The 17524-nt window shown below is 52.6% G+C and overlaps 1 protein-coding gene across 1 annotated transcript in view; it reads left to right on the forward strand.

The window, feature by feature from the left end:
- The first annotated feature begins 767 nt into the window (after positions 1-767).
- Positions 768-17524, forward strand: part of HS3ST4 (heparan sulfate-glucosamine 3-sulfotransferase 4) — a 54761-nt gene continuing 38004 nt past the window's right edge. Inside the window, exon 1 of the mRNA XM_032126160.1 lies at positions 768-1496. Coding sequence (XP_031982051.1) covers positions 856-1496 — 641 coding nt within the window. The 5' untranslated portion in view covers positions 768-855. The remainder of the gene's footprint in view (positions 1497-17524) is intronic.

Raw genomic sequence — 17524 nt, forward strand, 5'->3', positions numbered from 1 at the left:
CTACCCTAAGAAACTGTCCTCTCTGTCCCAGATCCCTGTAGGGCCAGAACCAAGGGACCTGGGCCCTGCTGCATGGGGCTGTCCCAGAGGACCTGTCTCTTAGCAGCTGGAGGCTCTGGACAGGAGCCATGGGCTGGGGACAGAATAGACCTTGGGGGAGGTGGAGGGGAGAAGGCCAGAACAAGGGGCCAAGGAGCTGTGGCGCAGTGATTTTTGCAGGGGAAAAGGAGGAGGATTTGTAGCCTACAGCTGGCACTGCCCCTGTTTCTGAGGCCCTGCGTCCTCCCTGTGCCGTGGGTGCTGACACGGGTGGATGTGGCACGGAGGGTGGGTCTGGGCAGCAGGTGGGGCAGGCGGGGTGTGGGGCAGCGGAGGGCTGTCCCCGGCGAGCCGGGTTGGCCAGCGGGACTGCGGCAGCCGGGCCTGCCCGGGCCGGGGGTCTCCGGGCTCCCGCGCCGCCTCCCGCCGCTGTCCGCGGTGCTGCCCGGCCGCTGCCCCGCGGTGCCGCCGCCGCCGCCCGGCCCGGCGCGCTCCCCGCGCTCTCGGCGGCGGGGGCGGGGGCGGGCCGGGCCCTCCCCGCGCCGGGAACGCGCTCCCGCCTCCCACCCGGCACAAAGTTTCGCGGCAGGAACTCGGGCGGCAACAGTGCGGAGCCGGCGGCACCGGAGCGCGGCCGCGCGGAGCCCAAGCGCCCCGGTACCCGGCGGGGGCCGGCGGCGACCGTGCCATGCGGGCCCCCCCCCCCACCGGCGGCGGCGGGGCGGGCGGGCAGCGGCGCCCCATGCGGCTGGGGCGGCCGGGCGGCGGCTGACACCATGTGCGCCCGGTGCCCGGGGCGAGGAGCGGGGAGCAGCCATGTCCCCCCCCGCCCAGCCGGGGGTGCCGGGCGGGCGCGGCTCTAAGGGGCCCCCGGCGCGGAAGCTCCTCTGCATGTGCAGCCTCTCCCTGTGCCTCACCTACCTGTGCTACAGCCTGATGGGGGGCACCGGTCCGGCCGCCCTGCGCTCTCCCGCCGCGCTCCCTGGCTCGGCGGCTCCCGGGGCCCCGCGTTCCCCCACCGCCTCCCCCGTCACGGTGGCCCCGCGCTCCCCCGCCAGCGCCCCGGGCAGCTCCGGCGCCCCGGCCCCCTCAGCCGCTCCGCCGCGGGCCTCCAACGGCAGCCGGGAAGGCGCGGCGGGCACCTGGCTGCGGACGCAGCTGGCCCCCGGGGAGGTGATCACGGCGCAGAGCGGAGCCTTCGAGAGGGACCCGCAGGAGTCGAGCACCACGGACGAGGAGCTGAGCCGGGCCGGCAGCCCGGGCAGCCGCGGCGGCAGCGGCAGCACCACGCCGGACTACGGGGAGAAGCGGCTGCCGCAAGCCCTCATCATCGGGGTGAAGAAGGGGGGGACGCGGGCGCTGCTGGAGGCCATCCGGGCACACCCCGACGTGCGAGCCGTGGGCACCGAGCCCCACTTCTTCGACAGGAACTACGAGAAGGGGCTGGAGTGGTACAGGTGAGGGCGGGGGACTGCGGGCGCGATCCGCGGCGGGGGGGGAGGAGGAATGCGCTTCCGTGCGGGGCGGGGGAAGCTCCTGTGTGGTCCCGGGGGTCCTCTGTTTCCCCCGGCGGGACCCGGGGCGAAGGCGCGGGCTCCGGGATCCCCGCGTGCTTCCGCGGGGACGCGGCGGGTGCGGAGCCGGAGAGCCGAGCCGCGATGCCGGGGCAGGCGGGAGGTCGCCGGGGGCCGCGCCTGGCAGCGGTGGCGATTGAAAACGCGGTGTTCTGGTGGGAAAGTAGGAAATCTGTAATAACATCCCTCTCGGTTGGTCAGAGTGTGTGAGCAGACCGTAGCAGTTCAGCTGTACTTGGTGTAAAATACGCCTAAATAGGTCGGTAATTAATAATTACTGAAATAAACAAGATCGCAAGTTATTCCAGGTGCTGCTAGGGCTGAAGGATGCTACCTTCCTGCGAGCACAGGCTTTGCTTCACAAATAAGGTTTACTCTTTATTCAACAAGTTCCACGTCAGGAAGTTTTCTCCATTGACAAGATCTAATTCTGTTCGTGAAGAAGTCTCTAAATACTGTTGTCTGATGGTGGGTAACATTTTAAAAGAGTTTTATGTTAAAAGTCCTGGTTATTAGAAAACACTGGACTGCAGTAAGGAAGTGTTAAGTGTCTTGGCAGGTTTAGCAAATCAATGGATTGTGATGGCTCAGTGTTTCTCTTTAAAAATTTCTGAGCAGAATGCAGCACATCAGTAGAACTTTAAAATTCTCAGTAGTTCTGTAGTTCACTGTTCAAGACAAACCGTACTGGTTCTTGATAAGAAGTGATCTGTGGCTGAGCTGGTGAAGTTCTTGTTGTGGTTAGTATGGCAGCTGCTTAGTTGCTCTGAAAATGAAGCTAAAAATAAGAAGCAGCAGGTTAGTTACTGCCTGGATTATCTGGTCACTCTTTATTAAAATAAAGTACATGGTCTTCGTGTCAGGGGTATTTAAATGTGAGAAACTCCAGGCAGTCTTCTGTGGGGATTGTGGAAGCAAAGTCTTCGTAACACTTGGTGTGGCATCCACTTGGCTCTGGTGAAATGCTGTGGGATTTTCTGGAGGGATTTCAAGAAAGTGGACCTCAGCACTGAGAAAGTGAGGTGGTCCCTGAGAGTGTTTTCAGTGTGCTGCTCTGATGGGAGGAAGAAATAAAGGACTGGCTATGGTTATTGTGTTTATAGATATAATTTCAGACACAGTATTTTGTTGTATTGAATTTTCCTGGAGGAAAGGCTTACCTTGAAAAATAAGTTTAGAAAACTTGCTAGAAGATGGTAGAAAGTGGCGTATAAAAAAAGTTTGGTTTTATTCAAAACAGGCAGAAGAAGATCAAGCACTGAGTATGATGAGTAGCTGCTTTTTCATCTTTAAAGTCAAGCTACTAGAAAAGGGCTAGTGAGTGGGTGTAACTCCTCTCGTGGAATAAGAGGCACACACAGGTTTTCATTTGCAGAATTGCAGTTTGATATTTTCCATCCCTGCAGCAGCTTTCTGGTGTGTGCAGCTCATTTCAAGCCCTGGAGCTCTGCTGCTCGGGGGGGGAGAGGTGGGAGAAGAACAGGTTGGGGCACCCTTGGTGTGTGAGGGTCTGGGCAGAGCAGGCTGTGGGATGGATGCTCTGGACACAGGACAAAGAAATGACTCTGCTGCTCTGTTGCTGTTGCAGGCCTGGCTGCCTGACCTACAGTTACCTTCACACCTGCCGAACCCCAACACGTGCTTCTCCCCCTCTCCTTCCAAAAGTGTTCAGCCTTGCAGGGGCAGGACGCTGCTGTTGGCCTCAGCAGCAGCCACAACTTCCCCGGTGCTGTTCTGGTGCCAGGCTATCGTCATGGACTGGCTTTTAGTGCCGTGCAAACACAAACCAAAAGCAGAATGGGGAAAGATCGCTGTCCATCCCAGCAGCTGTTTCTTCCTGACCTTCTCTGAAATTACCTGATTGAGTGCACCAGGGAGGCTGACAGCTCACAGCTGTGTCCCAGGTAGAATAATTGGAGATTTTTCCTATCCACAGAAATGTCAATGTTCTTTTAGCAAAGAAGCAACTATTGAAGTTTTTACCAGCCTCTCCTTATGGTGACTTCTGCATTATACACTCTGAGCTTTTACGTTGTCAAGTTTTTTCTTACATAGTGAAATAAGGGAATGGCAGACCTTCAGGGTTCCTTGTTCAGTCCCAAGATTATCTCCCAGCCTCGAAGAGCTGGAGGGAAGGGAAATACCTTCTCCACCTGTGAAATGGAGATGGCACCAGGGCATTGCCATTTCTCTGTGTGTACCCCATGCTGCATTGCCTGTGTCTGTGCTGCCTTGAGATTGAAAAGCCTTGAACGCTCTGGGTCTCTGTCCAGGATCTCTCCCAGCCACTGGAGATGCTGCAAACACTGGGCCAGGGGACGCCAGCTTTGTGCTGCTGGGGGCAGGGTGTCATGTCGGGGTGGCAGTTCCACACCGTCTGCTCTGTTTTTTCCTGGAAGCCTGTAGGGAAAGCCAAAGGTTTGTATGCTGTGTCTGACTAGCTCAGTTCATGTGGCAGTTGCAAACAGAGGTCTTCCCATACATGTACTGGTGCAAACTGGGCTGAGATTAATTTTGGTTAGTTTCTGTTATGCTGCCAGAATTGTTTGTGTGGTTGCAGTTTATGATTCTGTCCATCCTAATGCTGGGCTGTCTGAAGGACAAGTTCCATGGTACAGCTTTCCTTAAACGGCATCCAATCTCCCTCTGCCGTTCCTTTGTAAGTCGTTGTCTTTAACTTGCTCCTTCCTTCCCCAGGATATGGCATCTTTCCTGCAGGAGCTGCCGCTGATTTTTATCCAGTGTCCAAGTGTCCCCCTGCTCTCTGACGTGCCCAGGCACAGAGTGATCTCTGCATGTCCCCCGTGGCCAGGTGGGACTGCAGGCATTTGCTCTCTCCAGTGTGATGCTCATGCCTCAGTGGGCATGTCCCATGCTGTGAGCTCTGCCCTGAGCTATCCTGCATTTGGAAAAGCACTGAGAGCACAAAAAGGATGGCAGAATGACAGAGAGGCCTCTGAGGCCAGGGAATGGAGATTACATTCACAAATGCTCATTATAAGCACAGACAGGCGCATCATTTGGGTTATGCCTGAGTTCCCTGCCCGGGTGTGGATCAAGGGCACACAAGTGTGTAGGGATGTTGTGGATAATGGGAACTGCAAACTGCCCACAATATCCAACACCTGGACAGGTTTGTCCCCTTGTGGTGCTGGGGGCCGTGGTTTGGCCTCAGAGAGGAGAGAACCCAGGGAGCTGGGCAGGGGTCTGCAGGGGAACCCTGGAGTCGGTGTGGTCCCAGTGGCTTTGTGTGACTGGAGAAGGGGGGGGTGATCCTGTTTGGTACTGCGCTGTGGCCATGCTGCCATGCACCAGCACTGTTGGTGGTGGGCAGAAGCCTCGGGATGCTCAGATGCTGCTGGTGACTGGTCTGGGGACAGGTGGCTGTGTGAAGGGAGTGGGAGCTCTGAGCACCAGCATGGGGGGGCTTTACTTGTGTCTTTCTGCTGGTGCAAATGACCAGCACAGGAGACCTCATCAGTTGGGCACCCTTGAGGTTCTCTGAGCTGAGTGGAAGAGCCCAGTGCTCCCAACCACCATCCCCAACTGCCTGCAGGCTCAGCATGGTGAGGGGGTTCAGTTCTGTCACATTACGTTTTCAAGGCTGTCTTGACATCCTGCCTTTAGCAGAAAAACTGGGGATTTGTAACAGTATTTTGAAAACAAACTTGCAGTTCTAACACGAATATGATTTCCATAACACAAAGAGAACACCTGATAGTGGTGAGTTGAAATTGAGTTTTAAGTTTCACTGATTGGAAGAGTTACATTCTGTGTGTACATGCACATTGCTTTACTCCTTGCTTCCTCCTCAGTGGAACCCTCATGGAGAGGCTGCAGCAGTATCTGTGAGTAGATCACATTCCCCTCTCTGCCCTGGGCCTGCAGTGCTGAGCACTTGGACAGGGTGTAGCTGTGTGCGTGGAGTGGTCCCGCTGCAGGAGCAGTCACCATGACAGGCAGTGGAATGGCTTGCACGTCTAATGCTATTTGCACCACCTGTCTGGGTTTTTTGGAGTGCTCTCCCAAGCAGTCAGGCCTGCGTGTTATTTGGTGAGCTGCTGCCCTCATACAAGTAATGAATAATGCCATGACAGGGAGCTCTTCTCTCAGTGATAAACATGCGCTCACGAGTCAGCGGTTCCGTGGGGCTGCTGGCTGTGGCTCTGGAGCTGGCACACCCAGTCGCATCCCTGTGGACCCTCAATTTGTCTGTATGGGGGAGGCAGCTGTTGTGTGTTGTTATTGCTGCCGGGGGCTCTGCTCCCCATGGGGCCATCTCACCTTCCTTCCTGTGCTGACCTGGAGGCTGGGGCGGTGGGGCCATCCCTGTATGCCCAGGGATGACCCAACCTTGGAGTACCTGGCTTTTGCTGCCATGGCTGCTAGCAGGAATTGTGTCCAGGGATGTGTGGGGGGACTCTTCTTCAACATCCCCTAACAGCTGTTGGGCAGCAATAGCTTGGGGCCGTTTCAGCCTCATCCCACACAGTGCCACCTCGCTGTGAGCTGTAATTGTGTTGTTGGGTAATGCCTGTGCTGTTCTGATCGGCTCAGGGCATTCAGGAAATCAAACCCTTTCCATCAGCACTGAGAGCCTGTGCTGACAGCACTGTGGGAACACCTACAATGGGCAGATGGATTGGGGTCTGCTGCTCCCCACAGGCACTGCTGCAGAGCCTGGGAACTGCTGTGTTTCTCTGCAAAAGGCCTTCCTAGAGTGTTGTACCCACTGCACTTTTGGTAACTTAGGGAAAGTGTATTGATTTTGTTTCTGGGCACTCCTGTGAGTTGGCTTTTGCTGAAATGTAGTGACTCAGCTGCCTCTCTCCTCTATGGATCCAGTGTATTGGACTTTGCTGACACCTGGGTTGGGTCTGGGCTGGGGACTGCAGGCAGGGGTCAGGCTCTGTTCTGGTTGGCCCCCGTGTTTCACCCATCTGGGGATTGATGAGAGGCCACTCCAGCAGTAGGCATGGATTTTCTTCTGCACCCAGAGCTACTGCAGTGAATCTGCTGTGTGCCAGAGCTGGGAGTCTCCTGGCTCTGCCCCTGCCTTGTGTGCTGGGCCAGGGGAACCCACCCTGTACCCTTCCTGGGCAGCAGTTGTCTCCCTCCTTTCTGCTCTGTTTTAGCTCAAGGAATGGGATGAAGGAATGAATTGTGTCTATTTGTGGTGTTTTATCACCTGATGATGGTTATCCACAGGCTGTTCAGTTGTAGCCATGGGAATGGCAGCTGCTCTCAGCACCTGCAGCCCCTATGTGCTGCGCTGGCTCTTCCTGCAAAGAGGGTGAGAGAAGTGCCAGGGCCAACACACTGGCAGGATGGTTCCGGAGCACACGCTCCCACAGGGCTTGTCACTGCTTCTGCCTCTATGTGAAATATATTTGTAGTAGACTGTGGGCACAAAGTGCTGAGAGAAGGGTGGGAGCAGGACGGGGAGGCAGCAGGGTGCTCTCTGTGCCCCTTGGCAGCCCCCAGGCACCGGCCCCACTCCGCCTTGGCAGGGCAGTGACTGACCCCCTTCCCTCAGAAGGGTGGAGGGGAGTGACCGGGGCCACGTCCCACCACCATGCCTGACTGGGGTTCTGCCCTGCTCCCACTCTGATCACGGTGTGTGTGGGGAGCCTGTGAACAGAAGCAGTGACACAGCTCCCTTGGGAGGGTTACGGACACAGGGCTCAGCACAACCAGCCACAAGTGCTGGGGATGCCTCTTACAGTGACTGTTGGAACATCCCTTGGAGCATGTAGGAAACTGGCATATGTCACCAGCCCTGAAATCATTGAACTGTTGCACTGTAGTCTCAACAACATCCTTTCTCTAGGATTTTGCTCAATAACCCACTCTGTAAACACTCTGGTGCTTTGCTGCTAACAGTTTAAGTGGTATCTATGATGTCAAAGTTTGTGAGCTTCGCTCTCTTTGTGAGTGCAGTACTGCTCATGCACGTAGAGTTACAGAAAACTCGAGAATAGGCCTGGGGAAAAAACAGCCCCTTGGAGAAGCAAAAGGGGAAGTGTTGGGTGCTCACATTCTCTGGTTTAAATGAGGCACCTGACCTGTGCTTGCTCCCTGGCTCAACAAGGCTCACTCTGCTCTGTGCAGAGCCCAGACAGGCAGAGAAGGACCAACAGCTTCTCAAAGAAAGTTATGGGCAAAGGCTTTAGATTTTCAAAGTCAAAATTCCAACACGAATTTGTGACACCTTGTATTGACAAAGGTCAGAGTCTTTTTCTTTTCATGGGTTTCTTTTACCTCTTCTTGTCATGGGGACTCCTTTTCTCTGAGGCATTATTTCATGCACTTCAGCAGAAATTTTATTGCTTTGGGGGCTGGGCCAGTTCATGTGGGACATTTCTCACTGCTCGGAGTGTGATACACAGAGGTAATTTCTTTCAGATGATCTTTGCTTGAAGTGGTTTCAATGAATTGCAAAGGGTGTGAAGGTATGAGCATGAATGAATGGCTGAAACATTTGTGTGGAGTCCAGGTGAGGAACCTGCGCAATCAAGCTTTCCAGAGCATCCAGTGTGGATATTGTAATTTCACTGTCCTGTGCATGTGAGCAGCAGTTCATTTTAGCCTTTTTATCCATTTATTAAAAAGTATTATTTAGGGTTGTAAAAGGTTTAAATTGGTTTCCCCTATATTTCAAAAACTTTAAAGGAAACTCCAGACTGTAAGAGGCTTTTCAATCACAGTGAGAAATTCCTGTTTAGATCAAAAGTGCCTGTCAGGGGTATGGGGGGAGTGGCTGGGCAGGATTGGGCCCTGACCCTGCCAAGAGCAGCTCCTCTCCCTGTGCATGGCCAAGCTGTTGCCCAGACCCTGCTCCATGCATGATGGCACGTGGACACTGCTCACCCCGTTTGTTAGTTAGGTAGCTGCAGTTTCCAAGCTGAAGGAGAGTGTTGAAAGCTGACTGTAGAAGGCTGGGGAACAGATTCATATTTATGAAAAGGAAGAAGAAAAAAGCCAAAAACACCCCTCAAAAAAAACCTCCAAGCTTCTTTTTTCAAAGTCTTCCATTTCCCTCCCCAGTGTCAACACACCAATTTAGTAAATGTTGCAAGGCATAGTATTTCCCCCCTTGTCGTATTATACATCCAGGCATCAAGGATGGATCATAAACTTGCTCTTTATGGCTTTAACATTTCAATTGCTAGTCACATTTTATGTAAATGAAGGTATTTACCTTGACAAGCTCTCCTGTGAAGTACAGTACTTCTTTACAGAATATATTTGGCAGTATAAACAGGCCAAATGCTGGGGGTGGATACAAAATTCACAATTGATTTTTACAGCTAGGTAGGATCCTCCCAAAATACACTGGAGTTGTCTGCTCCAATCTTGTCAGTGCCTGGAGAAACTGAGGCAGGGGGACCTGCGGGAAGAGGAAGTAGCAAAGGGACATCAGTTATAGCCACCGACCTACAAAACAGAACTAGCTTTGGATAAAAATAACTCCATCTGCCAGACTTTATTTTGTATTACAGAGATTGCTGTAACACATTTCAAGCCAAAATCTGATTTCCATTCCCTTCAGAGCCAGGCTGGACTGGACTTGGCCCCCTCCTTTATTAGCAGTAATGATTTTGGATTCGAGCAGAGCAGCACTGCTGTGGTTGCCCAGATCCACAGTTCTCCTTTGCTTTAGTGTATTTCCTTTCATTTTGCATTGAGATGGGTACAGTGATGTATTTAGTATTAGTGTTCATCCACATCTGCAAATAACTTTATTTCAGCCTCAGCTCTGCCCTTTCTGTATTTGTTCTTGATGGGCACTCATATAATTAAGCTGAGCCCGTGAGCACGCCCATGGGAAGCCAACGTTAGCATCAGGACTGGGAGTTGAACCATGCTTGGATTCCGCAGCTGGCAGCAGGAGCTGCTGCCACCCAGCCAAGGGGGAGACAAACCCACCCAAACTGTGTGATACCAACATGGGGGGTGCACCAGCCCCAGAGGCTTTGAGGCTCTTCCAGGTGCTTCTGTGCCCCAGGAGGCTCAGCTGCTTCCCCCCACCTCCCCTCCCCTGCCATTCAGGGCCCACCACTGAGCCCCAGAGATGTGGGAAGGGGTCACCTCCCAGCTCAGTCCTGGGTGGAAGGTGCTGTGTGACAAACTGTCAATTACTTGGCTCTGGTCCTGCTTGTTCAACAACAAACTGAGCGTTTTCCATCCAAAGTGCTGACTCAAGAAATGCTGGTGGCAGAGCATGGATCCTGAAGTCATTGCTGCTGGAGGTCTTTAACTGGCTATTGGTTCATCCCTCCTCGGTCTGTTCCCCCAGGAGCGCCAGAATCGATCCCACAGTGCTGCTCCCCTGCACTGTCAGTGCTTGCACCTTCAGGCTCATTTTGGGGCTCTTCATTTGTACCTTTTTAATTCCCAAATTACCAATCACCACCTCTGCTCCATGCTCTGTGGCACTGGGGCCCGCAGAGCAGAAGGGTGCACTGAGGGACACTGGTACCTCAGGAAAGGACTCTGGGTACCCTAGAAAAGGGCTCTGCCTTCTCTACATGAGCTGATCACCTTGCACAGAAAGGCAAATCCACAGTCAGGCATGAACTAGAGGAGCTCCTGGGCGCTGGGCCATGTGTTTGGGATGGTGATTTCGCAGCGTGAGGGAGGATGTTGGGGCCATGAGTGGTGCTGGTGCTGAGCTGCACCTCAGAAAAGAGGGTGTTACACATGCCTGGGACCCAGCAGTGAAGGGAGGGCACTCAGCAGTGTTCCTGCTCTTGATCTTTGTTAATGGGTCCCCCAGAGAAATGGGTATCTGGCCAAATGAGCACAATCCAGGGCATCCTGGCACCTGCTGCAATCGCTGATGTACCTGTGTGCATGACCCCCCAGGAGCTGGCTCTGCAGGGCAAACCCCAAAGGGGCTGGCGCACTGTGGAGGGGCACAGACTCCAGGGCTGCACAGCCCCTGAGGTGGGACAGCTGTTGTTTGGGCTGCTCATCCTCCACTGCCAACGTGGGGAACAGGGTGCAGGAGCTCTGTTGCTGGGTCTGCCACACATGCCGGGATCTGGAATGATAATGGCTCCTTACTCAGCTCAAAATCATCTAGAACCCCCCCCTAAAAAATCAAAGCACTGTGAAAAAATGCCTGAGGCTACAATTTCATTGGTAAACTAAAGCATCTTGCTGAGAACTTCATAGACCCAGCAAATCATAATGCAATTTCCTATGCAAAAAGGGTTTACCTCTAACTAAATATTATTCTGCATCGTTACTCATCGTAGGGAAATTATTGCTCTCCTAGGTTAACTGACTGAACTTTGGAAATAGAGCTGCAAGCTTATTGTACAGACGGGAGCTTGACTTTTATTGCTCCTAAATTGTAGTGATACTGTTAGATGTGAGTAAAATATACACTCCATTAGAAAATATTAAAGTTTGGTACCACTTTAAAATTAAAAAAGATTAAAAGAAGCATTTCTGCAGTCTAGCCCACCATGAAATTGGAGTCTATTTGGTATGTGAAATGTGTAGTACAAATAGCCTAACAATTAATGACAAAGGAAGAGCTGGGATGAATTTATGGCTCAAACTACCCTGGATTTCACAAGGCTGGAGTGGCAGCAAGGGAAATGTGTTATTAGATCATTACAGGCTTTTCTGCTAGAGCCACTGCTGCTAAAGTTACAGCAAGGTGTTTTATTATTGCTCTGTTCCCGCATAATACTCTGAAGCACTCTTGTCTTGGGATATGGTTGTCTCAGTGGGAGGCGATCCACATCTCTGCTGCAGATGGGTTCCTTTGGAAAACCTGATCAGGAACTCCTCAGCCATTTTTTTGCAGTAGGCAGTGGTGAAGAAGTGCTTTCCCACGGCCAGGCTGTGTAAGGAGCTTGTTTATTAGTGTGTAAGTTCAGAGCTGCTGGCTGTCAGCGGGGTGATGGATGCGGGAGCGGGGGAGGGCCCCATGGCACCGTGGCAGGTCCGTCTCCTGCTGCCCGGTTCAGGGTCCTTCCCCGGGGTGCTCTGGTGTGGCATTGCCCAGTGCAGCTCCCCCCATGACCCCTATTAACTTTTTCTAATGCTTGGAGTATGTTGCAGGCAGAGGTGAGCCTGAAGCTCTTTGCTGTGCCCAGAGGGTAAGGATTTGGGATGCTGGTGTAGGGAGGAAGGGGGGGCTCTACAGAGAGGTGGATTTCACCTGTGCCTCTGTCTTCCAGTGAGCCTGGGGAGAGCTGAGCCCCCAATTACCCCGAGGCTGGGGAGACACCCTCATCCTGCAGCGCTGCTGCTGCTGTTGGGGAGGGTCTCAGCTGCAGCCCTTCCCCTCCCATGTGTGGCTGTCAGCATCCAGGAGGGACCCGGGCACTGTATGGCCCCACCAGCACACCCAGGCAGCTGTGTTGTGCCTTGGGCTCTTTCTCGGGGTGGGGAAAGTAGATTGAGGTAGGACTGGTGTTTTGGGTGCCTTTGGGGTGCCTTTGGCACCTGTGGTGCCAGGTGAACATTGTATGGCCCTTGGGAGTATAAACTGCATTTCTAATCCAGCTTTCTCACCTTGCACTTCATATGAGAGTCATCTTGTACTGGTGCCTCTGTGCTGGAGCATAGAGTGCAGGATACATATCTCCTTCTTCATTAACAGGATTTATACCCTTGGTGTTCCTTGCTGGATGACTTAGTATTGTAATGAAGAACATGAGTGCTGCCTTAATTAAAATGTAACCCCCCACATTAATATATATGTTGCCACTGAAAATTAAAATTCACTGAAAACTGAGTTTAAAAGCTTGTGGCAGGTGTAGCTGGCGGCATGTGAAAGGTGAGGTGATTTGGGGTGAAGTGCCCCAGCTCAGCAGCCCAGCCATGCAGGACCACGCTCAGCCCATGGCAGGGTCTGAGGTCAGAGCTGCCTTCATAGCCCCGCCAGCTGCCTGCCCAACTGCCTGGGGGCACCAGAACTATCCCAGGGCTATGTGCTGCCACCTGCCCTGTGCTCAGCACCTGTGGGAACCTGTGCCAGCCCTGGTGCTCACTCCCAGGATGGTCTGTTTTACCAGGGCAGTGCAAAGCAACTTAATGAACCAGAGAATTTGTTCCATAATATTACTTAAAAAAAAAAAAATCTTGCAAATGCAAACATTCCAAGCCTGTCTCCGAGCTGTGCATGCATTGCCATTGGCAGTATGATCAGTTATGAAGATATTTTGCATTCAAGGATTTGCAGTTTCTAGGTCCATGAATATTCAGGCTCCAGCTCGCCCTTTTTGTCTGTGCTCCACACCTACCCTTTTCATTCCTTTGCTCCTTTTTTTTTTTTCCAGTGGATTCAATTAGTTCTATTTGCTGCTTTAGCAATAAAACAATTCCCTCTGTGGCATTAAAATGAGTTTCTTTCGTTATTTCATTTGGCTTCTTGTTATATGTGGAAGGAAGGTAGGGAGCTGTGCTCTGTGCCCCAGCTCACAGGGGCTGCCAAGCCCTGGAGGACATGAGATGTACTTGGGGCAGCATTAGGAATTAATGAAGGGCATTGCTGGCGCAGAGCCGCAGGAGCTGCACTGACAGAGCCACATTCGGAGCCACCAGGAAAATGTGACCGGTCCCAGAGACTTTCAGTAGGACTTTGGCACCTGAGTCACCGCAGCTTTCGATGTGCTGTGCTCCTGACCATGCTTGACTTGTTGGGTCTGGTCAGTTTTTGCACGGCCTTTGCATTACCTGTTGGTAATGAAATGCAGGGACTGCTCCCCTATTTGGCTTAGATGAGGCACAAGTCAATCTGAGCTGAAACGTCAATTAAACCAGCAGACTGGTCTGTGGAAGCAGCGTGGCTGGTGCGTAGCGGCAGGGGCTGAAGCTGGTCGAGGGTCTTGGTCCCATTTCCTCCTGAAGCAGAGCCAAGTGCAGTGTGAGGAAAGCACAGAGGCACTGAGAGAGCCAGGATAGCAGTGACTGTGTGGGCAGGGTGTACAAAGAATTACACACAGTGCCAGAACACTCTCATCTGGCTACTCTTGGAGTGCCCTTTCAGGGGGCTGCAATGGCATTGGGAGTGTGTAGTGTGGACAGACCCATAAATCATTCCTTTCACACAGTGCTGAACGCAAATACTATTAGTGCACTGTGGAGCATCTAAGTAGAGAAAAGAAAAAGGGAAGATAGAGGAAACGAGGTTTAAATCTAATTGCTTTTCTGCCTGTGTTTCACCACTGTTTAGCTGGGACATGATGAAATGCAGTGGAGGAGAGCTGACACAGGTGGGAGTGGGAGCCAGTGGTGTTCCTGCTCCTCTGCCCCGGACAGCTGATGCAGGTGTTGAAGGTCAGTGAGAGGAGATGTGGCTTTGTGTATTCAAAATTATTTTTTGAATTAGTTTTCCTCCCCTTTCTGTGACTGGGGAAGGTTAAACCAGTTGTGCTGATTCCAGTTCCTTTTTCATTCTGAAGTTAAATCTAAAACCAAATGAGAATTTCCAGGCTGGTGGAGGGGCTGCAGACCCTAGAGTCTGACAAGCACCCAGATTTTTGGAAAAAGAGGTTTGTGCCTTTCCTCTCCCCACAGAAAGGCCTAAGCCGCTCTGCAGCGGAAAGCGAGCGACCACTGGTGCTGGCTGCCTCCAGATGGAACTGCGGAATCAGGCAGGATGGGTGGTTGCCAGTATGATGGGTTAGCGACAGCAGGTTTCAGAGGGACAAAGTGAAGGAGCTGAAAAAGGAAAGGTGTCTAATAGGGATGGAAAACCATTTTAAAAGGAAGCAAAATTAGAGTGTGCACTAGGGTAAGTAGGGCTGCAAAGTTCCGTAATTAATCACACTGTTGGAACTTGGAAAGGAAATAAATGTGATAAAAGGATTTGTCCAAATAGATTACAGGCAAATTAGAAAAAAAAAAAAGAAAGGTGGGGTCATCACAGCCTTGGAAATTGTGCTCTTCAAAAATCTTCAATCATTCTCACAATCAATCCTGCGTTTCTTTAATAGCGCTGTCGTGGATTAACCGCTGCCCGCATCCGGACATTAAATGAAGTATCGAGTATTTGTCTCTCAACAATACACTTGGAAATTGTTTATTTCCCTCCTTGTCTTTTGCAATGTGTTTCAGTGCTGTAACCCAAGCTGAAACCCAACTTGCCTGAGGTGCCCAGTGCTTGGTCCTGCAGGCTCCCACCCCAAGGATCTGCAGCACAGGAGGGTTTTCTCATAAACCACTTGTTTGTTTGTGCAGACAATTACACTGGCTTTGCTATACAACAGTGTGTTTCTCTGTAGCAAACAATCTGCTTTATGGGTTTTCCTAGGAAAATATCAGCTCGCTATGCTCACTAATATGATTCAATTGTGTTGTGTTATCTGACCTTTAAGGAACTTGCAATCTATAATGACATGGTTCTACAGCGGAGCCACTAGTAAAAGCCCTGGCTCCTGGGGAATTCCGGCTGCAAATAAGTGAAGCCTGGCTACAGAAGCAATAACAAGGCACTTTAACCCCTTGGCTGCTGGCCTGCGGGGGTGGGTCACCATCCCCCTGGCGAGGTGCTGTAGGGATGTGCGTGTGGGCAGCTGGAGGTGGGAGCGCAGCTCTGTGTGTCCCATCCAGGGGCCCCCGGACCTGGTGCCTCTCGCCCCTCTCCCCAGAGGCATGGTGGGACACAGGGGACAGGGAGGGGACCCGCTCTCGGCCAGCAGAGCTGTTGGTGTTGGCTGTGCTGAGCAGGCAGGAGTGGGTCACTGGTGCCCTCGTTCCCGTGTGCAGCGCTTGGCAGCGGGGCAGCGCAGGCTGTGCGCTGCCGCCTTTGTGCGTGGTGCCACGGAAATGATTAACGCTGCTATCATTGCCACCCACCCACCATTCCCGTCTGCCCACTGTGCTCCGGGCACCCTGCCACGTGTGGAGGCACCAGCAAGCTCCACTACAGATGGGGGACCCCATGTGTGTCTGCTTGCCCTCCTGGTGGTGTGGGGGTCATGTCACTGCCAGTGCTGGCTCTGGGCTGCCACTGGAGAGCGTGGGACTGTCCTGATCTGGCATAACATGGCCTCTGGCCCCCCATCTCCCTTCTGATCTGCCAATGTCCCAGAGGGATGCAGTGCTGCGACCCATTGACCCCATGGCACAATGGAAGCTCAGGAGCCAAACTGTTATGTGCCCACATCATCCCTTAGCTCTGGCTGTTCTTCTCGCACTTGGAATTTGTCTTGCAAGGTGCTTAGGGGAGGTCTGCAGGTCTTGGTCTCAACCAAGACTGGAGTGACCCCTGGCTCGTAGATCAAATAAGCCTGTTTTCTCAGGAAGGGATGTGCCACGTGCCAGCTCATGCTGCTGGTCCCTCCCTGCATCTCTTCCAGCATGGCTGGGAAGACCTCAGGCTGGAGCAGGACACGGTGCTGTTGAGGAGCCTTGGGAAGCCTTGGGGTGTCTGTCCACAGTGCTCTGTTTGGCTGTATTTTCAGCCCACTAATCACTGTCTGATCCCTCTGATTGCTTCTATCTGACCTCCCTCTAAGGCTGAAATGTGTTACCTAAGAGGCATTTCAGGGATTTTATTCAGCTGAGTGAAAGATGGGAGATAGGCAGGAATCTGTCAGACCCAGGAAGCTGGCAAGAGATGGGGAACTTGAGCAGAGAAACAAACTCTCCAGAGATTCACAGAATGATGTGGGTTGAAAAGGACGTTAAAGATCATCCAGTTCCAACCCTCCTTCCACCCAGGTGCAGGGTGGTGTGGCTGGAGCGCTTGCTGGCAAAGACCGAGGCAAAAAAATTTTAAAGGATTGGTTCATCAGAAGCTAAGGACACCCTGTGCCAAGTTCTAGGTGCTGGGTTTTAAGAAAGTTTCTTCAGTCTGCTGTATCGGCTTTTGGCAGAAATCTTTGCGAAACGACTTTTCCACTGAGGAACAGGAGATCAGAGTACTGTTCCCTTTAACACTTGAGTGTGCATGAACTTGCAGGGATATCGTTTGAAGCTCTGCTACCCTTGTTAAAGGTCACTTTTTGATCCCATCAAATACCCTCTTTACCTGGAGATAAGATTTAAAAATGAAAGACGAAAGAGAAAGGGCTTAAGGAAGAAGGAGAAGCGGGAAGCTGGCTGAGCAGCCTGCGCCTCACTGGCAGCGGGGGGGAGATGAAAGCGGGCGCTGGCACAGCTGGGAAAATGGCTCTGCACGGTGGGGACAGGGTAGAAACAGAGGGGCCAGGGCTGTGGGGCAGCCCCTCGGCGCGTGTGGCACCAGGAGCACTGATCACGCTCTGCTGCTGCTGCTCCCTTGCCCTGCCAGAGCCTGCTGCCGCCATCGCCGCAGCGCAGAGGAAGGAAACCGCGCTGGGCCAAGGTCGTGGCTGAGGTCAATAAATTATACATGACAATTAATCTTAGAAACCTGTGATTCGGGGGAGAAAGGTGAGGACACTGCGGATCCTGAGCTGGGCTGGCAGGCAGATGCCTTGGCTCCATGTCAGCCCGGGGAAGTCAGTGAAAAACAAGTCTGTGCTGGGATGCTGTGAGTCGGTGTGAGTCACTCAGCGCGGCTGGCACACTCTCGGTGCCCTTCCCGGCACGCAGGGGGGTGGTGGCTGTCACTGCCTGGGTCGGGGGCTTGTTCCCACTGCCCTGTGGAGTGGCTGGGCTGTGGTGCCCACCGTGGGAGCTTCTCAGCCTTTGCGGATGCTGTGAGCCCTCCATGCTGGGGCTTCAGCAATTGTTTGCCTGTTACAATCAATTCCCATGTGAGATGTTTTAAAATGTATAACTGTCTCTTTGAGACTACAGCATTCAGCAGGTGGTAACACTCAAAGCTTTTTTTTAAGTCTGTATTAAGGATTTACAAAGGAAACCTTGACTTTCAGATTGATTTTTAAATAAGCATATATTTAGCTGTTAGTGCTTGAAGTACATATTGGATTATATTCTTCTGCAAACAGAATATT

The sequence above is a fragment of the Corvus moneduloides genome, chromosome 16 (genome assembly GCF_009650955.1).
Source record: "Corvus moneduloides isolate bCorMon1 chromosome 16, bCorMon1.pri, whole genome shotgun sequence".
Lineage (NCBI taxonomy): Eukaryota > Metazoa > Chordata > Aves > Passeriformes > Corvidae > Corvus > Corvus moneduloides.